At 52.9% G+C, this 7,187-nt stretch overlaps 1 protein-coding gene across 1 annotated transcript; it reads right to left on the reverse strand.

Annotated features, from left to right (window-relative positions):
- Nucleotides 1-2,662: 2,662 nt before the first annotated feature.
- On the reverse strand, nucleotides 2,663-6,548 carry LOC125552494 (glucan endo-1,3-beta-glucosidase 3). The gene is made up of 3 exons (XM_048716068.2): nucleotides 6,145-6,548; nucleotides 3,147-4,403; nucleotides 2,663-3,062 (listed from the first exon to the last, which is right to left on the reverse strand). The coding sequence occupies exons 1-3, from the start codon at nucleotides 6,209-6,211 to the stop codon at nucleotides 2,884-2,886; spliced, it is 1,503 nt and encodes a 500-aa protein (XP_048572025.1). The 5' UTR covers nucleotides 6,212-6,548; the 3' UTR covers nucleotides 2,663-2,883.
- Nucleotides 6,549-7,187: the final 639 nt, after the last annotated feature.

Below are 7,187 nucleotides of genomic sequence, written 5' to 3' on the forward strand. Positions count from 1 at the left end.
CCCCTCATGGTTCTGTCTGACCTAATTCCAATGCTATAAATTCCAAATATTCCAAATCCCCTAGAGCGAGACCCGAAATAATTCTTCGGCCACCGCAAGCCTCTGTTCTCCCGCAATCCAATCTAGAGGCCTCCGCCGGAGGGGGAATCGATCATGGAGGCCATCTTCGTCAACCTTGCTGTCTCCATGTTGATGTGTGAGTAGTTCCCCATGGGACCTACGGGTACATAGTAGTAGATCTCTCTCTCTCTCTCCGATCTTCAATACAATATTCTATTCGAAGATGTATCCAATGTAATCTTTTGCGATGCGTTTGTTGGGATCTGATGAATTGTGGGTTTATGATCAGATTCTTCATTGAAAGTAATTGAGATATTTCTGAACTTTATTGTGTGTGATTATTATAGTTTTGTATTTCTCTCTAATCTATCCGTTTAGTTTGGCCAACTAGATTGATTTATCTTCAACGGGAGAGGTGCTTTGTGGTAGGTTCAATCTCACGGTGTCCTCACTCTGTGACAGGAGGAGTAGCGAGGCACATATTTGTATTATTGCTACCAAGGGTAAAACAACGGGTTTGATCATATTGATTGGTCTTATTTTGTCTACATTATGTCATCATGTTTAAAGCATCACTATGTTTGTTATGAATTTAATACCTAGAGAGGCAAGCATAGAAGTGCTCTTGAAGTGGAGAAATAGTAGTAGATGTCGGTCTACTTGTCCCGGACGTAATGCCTGTGTACTAATCATGCCATGAATAACATCATAACTATGCACTTTTCTATCAATTGCCCAACAGTAATTTGTGTACCCACCGTTGCTATGTTCTTGAGGGAGATGCCTCTAGTGAAAGCTATGGTCCCCGGGTCCATTCACCTCATATTGCTAAAACCCTAAAACTTTCTATAATTTATTTAATTTTTCAATTTATCTATCTACCACTAACAAAATTAATCCTTGCAATTAACAAGTACAAGGGGATTGACAACCCTTCTGCCTATGTTGGGTGCAAGTATTTGTTTGTGTGTGTGCAGGTACTGCCGACAGTTGTTTGTGTGAATCTCCTGTTGGTTAGACAAACCTTAGTTCTTAACTGAGGGAAATACTTTTTTCTACTATACTGAACCACCCTTCCTCTTCGAAAAATCCCAACGCCTATCACAAGTAGCAGTGTCGCACCATCGTCGCACCTCCGCCAACTTGAAGGAGACCGCAAACCACACTCATCGACAAGAAGGGAGATGCCAAAGTACAAGACGCGAGCTATCCAAAGAAGAGACATGTCACAACTCTTCACAAAGCCCTAAGAGGAGTGTCGCCCTACGACAAGCGTTGAGAGAACGGGCGCCCACTAGGCCTAAGCTCGACTTGGTGCTCCCTGCACAGATCATCAAGACATTTGACGAGCAATTGTAGAAAGCTCAGGGTGTCCAAGGAACCTATGTAGGAATGACCACCTCACCCCATGCGAGCCGAGGCGTCCCCTAAAATACCTTTGCATGGGACAAATATAGACACCATGGATAGGGTGGATAAAATGACATGAGCCAAGATCCCCTATCAACAAGGCGCTCATACGATGCATGCCATCACCGACTTATGGGTCGCCACCCTCGACATCGGCTTCGACCTCAACAAGCTCTACTTCTTACTTGACCCGCCTCAAGCTACTTTCACAAGCCTTACAGGATCACCGAGAGGTCTGGATCGTCGCTTATTGGGTTGTGAAGCTTTGGCCACCTCGACGCCATGTCGAGTCTCGGCCGCAGCTGCATCGGTGACTCGAAGGATCAACACACGTTTGGATCTACCTTGTCGTACCATCATCGAGGCTGACGATGTCTCAAACTCACCCGCCTCCCTGGGGAGCACCTGAAGGAAAGGAGTTTTCTTCCATGCATAAATCTTGCAGGAAGCACAAGAAGATCCAACACAGAGCACGCCTTTGGAAGACATGCCCTCCAAGCACCAAGGAAGACCGTTTGCCCCCAAGAGCGGACACAAGCGGCCCCAATAGCCCTCACGGCGTGAAGAAGTCACATTGAGCACTTGTGCGCCGCAGGAAGGCGCCATGATTGCTCCCCAAGCCGCCGCAATAAAAGAAGGAAGCAAGCCAAATTTTCAATGCTACCTTCGTCGCCAGCGGTAGCCTGGGCCAACAAGCAACCCCCGCGTAAATGGAGGTCGAGGAAATGCCCTTCCTAGGCAAGCTCGAGAAACCAACTATTAAGAAGGTCGGGGGAGATTCCACCTCATTGCATCTCATGAAAGTATGCACTATCGTCACCTTCACTAAGGAGACGACCCCGTGGAAGTGTGTGATCTCCTCCCGCTCCCATGTGCATGAAGACTTTTCTATCATCGGCAAGGTCAAGCTAGGTCCGGTAGGGAAGTGGGCAGTGATGCGTGTAAGCGGCTTGATTCGCCCGTGGTAGTCGTGGTTTGATGATCTAGAGACCTTGATGAAAATTTTATTTTGTTTTACGATGCTTTGTACCCTTGATGAACTTTTATAATAGATCTGAATCTTTTGAAAAAAAGAGAAGGGAGGGCACGGAGACCATGGCCGGGTCAGTGGGTTGATGACGGGTGCAGGAGTACAATGTTTGATTGTGGTGAGCGCAAACACGTTCGTCCTCCACCAGCAGATGGCATCCAATGATCCAACGTCCAATACAATCCCAAATTCCCAACCAATACCAGAGTACGAGCTCATATCTTAAGAGCCAACATAAACCACATCCCGTTCCATTTGGAATGACACTTGCCACCCAGCAGCACCGAGGCCAATTCCACTTGACAACAAAAAAGAATCTCTCACGTCACTAATAGCACGTCTTCCCTACTCTGCTGCCTGCCTGACTTCCTACTACTCACATCCTACAACAGAGCGACGACGCTCAAGAGCAGCGCGGTGACGACGATCCGGACGAACGACGTGACATCGCCGACTGCCCGCCGGGAGCCGGAGTCCGCGGTGGAGTTCGACGACGGCGCCAGCGAGGTTCCGTTCAGCAACGCGCTGCCGTTCTTCCCACCATAGACACAAGATCCATGGCCTGCACAAGCAAAGAGATGTTCCCATGGCATGAGTCCCAAGAATGCGAAAGAACAGGCAAGGAAGAGAAGGCTGTGGAGCTTACTCGGATCGGTCGTGGTGATCACGGCGACGCCGGAGAAGTAGCACGTCCCGGAGCCCATCCCCATCCCATGGTAGTAGGCATTGAACGCGTACGTGGCGTGATCCTCCACGGTGTCCGGGTCATAGCACGGCTTCCCCTGCGTCAGCACGGAGCAGTCCACCTTCCCCGGGCCGCACGCCCAGTCGAGCGCGGCCTGCAACATCTTCTCGTCCGCGCCCTCCCGCGCCACGCAGTAGGTCTGGTTCGTCGTATCGTTGGCCAGCAGCACGCCGGAGCCAGTCAGGTGCAGCGCGTACGCCGGGATGCCGTTCATGTCGAACAGGCCCCAGTACTTCTCGGACGCGGTGCCGGGGCGAGTGTCCTCGTCGTACAGCTCGTAGATGAACGTCGGCACGGCCACCCCGGGGTGCTTCGGCGTGCCGGTGACGTTCATGACGTGCCGGATGAGGTTGCTGTTGTACGTGTCGGCGTTGTCGTTGTTGGCGTCCGGCTCGGCGGACGCGTCGCCCTTGTGCGGCCACCCGGTCTCCGTCACCATGACCGGCACGTTGGTGACGTTGAGGTACGCCATGGCGAAGTAGGCGGCGTCCACGACGGCGTCGAAGACGTTGGTGTAGTGCAGCAGCGTGTTAGCGTCCACGGCCTCCTTGTTGGGCGGCAGCGGCCGGAACAGCGCGTAGTCCAGCGGGATGACGCCGTTGGAGCGCATGTAGTCGTAGTACGGGTAGACGTTGAGCATGAGCGGGGCGCCGGTGGACTGCAGGAACTTGAGCATCGGCACGAGCACCGGGTCCAGCGAGCGGTTGAAGAAGGCCTGCGACGGCGGGAAGGAGTCGAGGATGATGGAGGACGAGTGCGGCGTGGAGATCTTGATGTACTTGTCGAGCGCCGCGGCCACGAGCGCGTTCTGGAGGTAGCGCATGGCGGGCATGATGAGCGGCGCGGCGTTGGGGAGCGTGGAGAGCACCTCGGAGCCGACCGCGATGGCCGTGATGTTCACGGACGGGTAGTGGGCCGCCACGTTGCGCGCCACCCACTTGGCCGCCGTGGCGTTGGAGTTGCCGATGGCGAGGAGCTGCTCGTTGGGGACGGAGATGATGACGCGGATGCCGGTGTTGGCGAGCGCCGACAGCATCCCCGGGTCGGCGTCGTAGAGGCGGATGTGCCGGATGTTCTGCGAGCGGAGCAGCGTGGTGATCTGCGTGGCAGCCGGCACCGATGACATGGCCGTGCCGATGTTGACGCCGATGTACGCCCCTGCACGCCAACGAAAAAAGTTCAGACAACAGAGCCATCTACGTGTACCAAAGTTCTGCAGAAACGTGGCATGCATCTTTTAGGCCATCATCAGATGCAAATACATTCTCCGTGTAGTTTAGTTTAGGTGAGAGAACAAAGTGCATCATAGAGTAGGAATCTTTGTTAAGTCATGTAGTACAGACATGCGTGATGCCGATGCTAAAGTATCATGAACAAAACAGTAATAAATTGACAGGTACAAAAAGAGAAGAGAGGAATGTTTTATAAAGCTGAAAACAAGCCACTCCTCCGGTTTTCATATTGCGAGATATGGGCATGGGACATTTGGGAGGGGGCACACGGCTAGCTGTAAAGCACAAACTGGGTATGGGGAAAGACGTTGGGCACAGTGGCTTTGGTCTTTCGTGCGGCCATCCGCGCAATCCCAGGCTCGAGTCCGTGGGTGCACTGCACCGCTCTGCTTCACTCGCGTAGACAAGGCAAGCATGTCCCTGTGTCGCGTACGCCATGGACGTGACTTCATTAACCACGCAGGGCCCGCTGGCCAGTACTGATACACTGCCATGTGGTCCCGCGGACACATCACTTTTTCCTTACAGTCAAACGGGTAGAACTGGTAGAGAGAGACGGTGCTGTGCACGCTCAGAGTAGTGACCAGTGTCTTGTCGCGATCGGCATGTGATCCTGATCCGTGACATAATTACCGAGTCATTTCCGCCGGGTTAACCCTGATGATTAACACCACGGTCAGTGGTTTGACCATGAGATGCTACTGCTTGACCACGATGGACGCCCACCGACACGGCGCCCGGCTTAAGAAAACCTTGCCAGTAACCCGGTGTTGCAGCACATGCATCCTGTGGGAAATTACCGGCTGGAGAACAGAACAGGAGGACAGGGAGGACCCGCAAAGGCTGACGCTAGACATGGGCCTTCGTACGAGCTCAGCGGCCATCGTCTCTTTCTGCTTAAACTTATGTGCACAAAGCCATCACAGATTCATGGAATGCCGGGGTTGGTTCTTGGTTATCTGGTAACTGCATTATTTTAGTACGTATAGGCAGATTAGCGTTGGGTGTGAGACCGTTTGATGCTACTGGTGATATTCCTTGCCCTAGCTCCAAGTAAATCTTATTCTAAGCCCACATTGACAGAATATAATGATAACAGGACCAGATGTTCTTATGGAACGTGCATAACTTGTATAAAAACTAGTCCAATGCACATGAAATGGGCAAGGAATACACGGCCTGTAAAAGCCCAGAGAACCGAGAGAAGGGAATCCCAGGGAGACCGGGTAGGCCGAGCAGGACGAGTAGTCAAATCCAAACCCCAAAAGATACTGCTTGATTTACACGCATCCCATACCACTCCTAGCAATTACTCAAATGTTAAGAGAAACATACTTAATCTGATGGTAAGAGAAAGCTGATGGCTGAACATTCCCAGCAGGACAAGCCAGAAACACACCGGATCATAAGACGACAAAGGATAAAAATCCAAGAGAAAGGGACGGCACTAGTTCGACTAGTCTCAATCACACTCAGGCTGGGTTCCCAGGGCTGCTGTACGAATGGTAGAAATCCAGCCTAGCTGGTAAGAAGCAAAACTGCAGCGGCACGGAGATCGCCCGAGATGGAAAAGCATGCATGGTGAAAGAAAAGAACTAACCATGTACGTACAAGAAATGCCCGACATGAGTATACAGGAATAGAAAGAAGCGAAGAAACAAACTCACCATCTTCGCCGTGAATAGCTTCGGCGGCGGCCAGCAGCAAGAGGAGGAAGAAGTGGAGCTTCGCCATGTCGTCGCCAAGAGAAAAAGGCCCAGCCAGGAGCTCCAACCTACTTTAGCTCGGTCAACCTCCGGTTCCTGTGTGTCTCTTCTCCGCTCTGTTTTCTCTCTCCCGGCTCGGGAGAAGGAAAAGGAACCTAGCTAGCTACTCCTTTTCTCCAAGATCTAAACTGCCTAACTCGATGGATGATAACTTGGCGAAGAAGAGCAAACCGAAGAAGTGAAAGGCAACTTGATAGGAAGAGGAAGCTGAAGAAGTGAAAGGGGATGAGAAGGGGAGAAGAAGGGGTCGAGAGGAAGAAGAGAAGCTGGACAGGCCGGGGGAGGTGTGGCGAGTGGGCCTATTAATATGAGGACGCGGAAAAGGAGGGGCTTTTGTGCAAAAGTGAGGACGCAGCCCAATGGGAGGAGGAGCCCACCAATGGATCCGTTGCTTCGGGCGAGTACTCCTTCCCGGTGCCTCGCCCGTCACTGACAGTTGCGCCCACCACGTTCGGACGGCCCGCATGTCAGCAAGCAAGGCATCTTTCCGGGGACAGCCTACGGTTCGGCAGCACGGATCACATGGCGCATGTCAGACATCCGACGGCTGCGATGCGATCCCGGGGAGCCGAGAGGCGGTGTTCGCGGGTTTCCGTCTCGTCCACCGACCCGGCGCTGACCCTTGCCTACGTTTGTTCGACTGAGATGTGGAGCCTCCAGGAATGCCTGGTCCCGCAGTACTGTGCTGCTAGCGTCCATCTCTGCGCCGCTTCCCCAGCCGCGCGTAGCAGCATCCCGCCTGCTTCGGACAACGGGAAAGAAACGAACAAGCCACAGTAAAGCGCTGCCTGCTCACCGACGTGTGGGCCGTGGGCGCGGACCCACGTGTCAGCTGCAGCTGAACACCGGGCGATGGGACAGTGGCGCAGACAGGTGGGCGCGCCATACGAGGAGGAGGGGAGGAGAGGAGGTCTCCGGCGTGGCGGAGCAACGGTCAAAAATTG

This window comes from Triticum urartu, chromosome 4A, assembly GCF_056163025.1.
Source record: "Triticum urartu cultivar PI428250 chromosome 4A, HENAU_Tu73, whole genome shotgun sequence".
Classification (NCBI taxonomy): Eukaryota; Viridiplantae; Streptophyta; class Magnoliopsida; order Poales; family Poaceae; genus Triticum; species Triticum urartu.

Bases quoted from the DNA above. Each gene is read 5' to 3' on its own strand.
- LOC125552494 (XM_048716068.2), bottom strand. From the start codon at position 6,211: ATGGCGAAGCTCCACTTCTTCCTCCTCTTGCTGCTGGCCGCCGCCGAA. The intron at 4,404-6,144 runs GTGAGTTTGTTT...GTTGGCGTGCAG, and splicing joins AGCTATTCACGGCGAAGATG to GGGCGTACATCGGCGTCAAC. The intron at 3,063-3,146 runs GTAAGCTCCACA...TTGCTTGTGCAG, and splicing joins GATCACCACGACCGATCCGA to GCCATGGATCTTGTGTCTAT.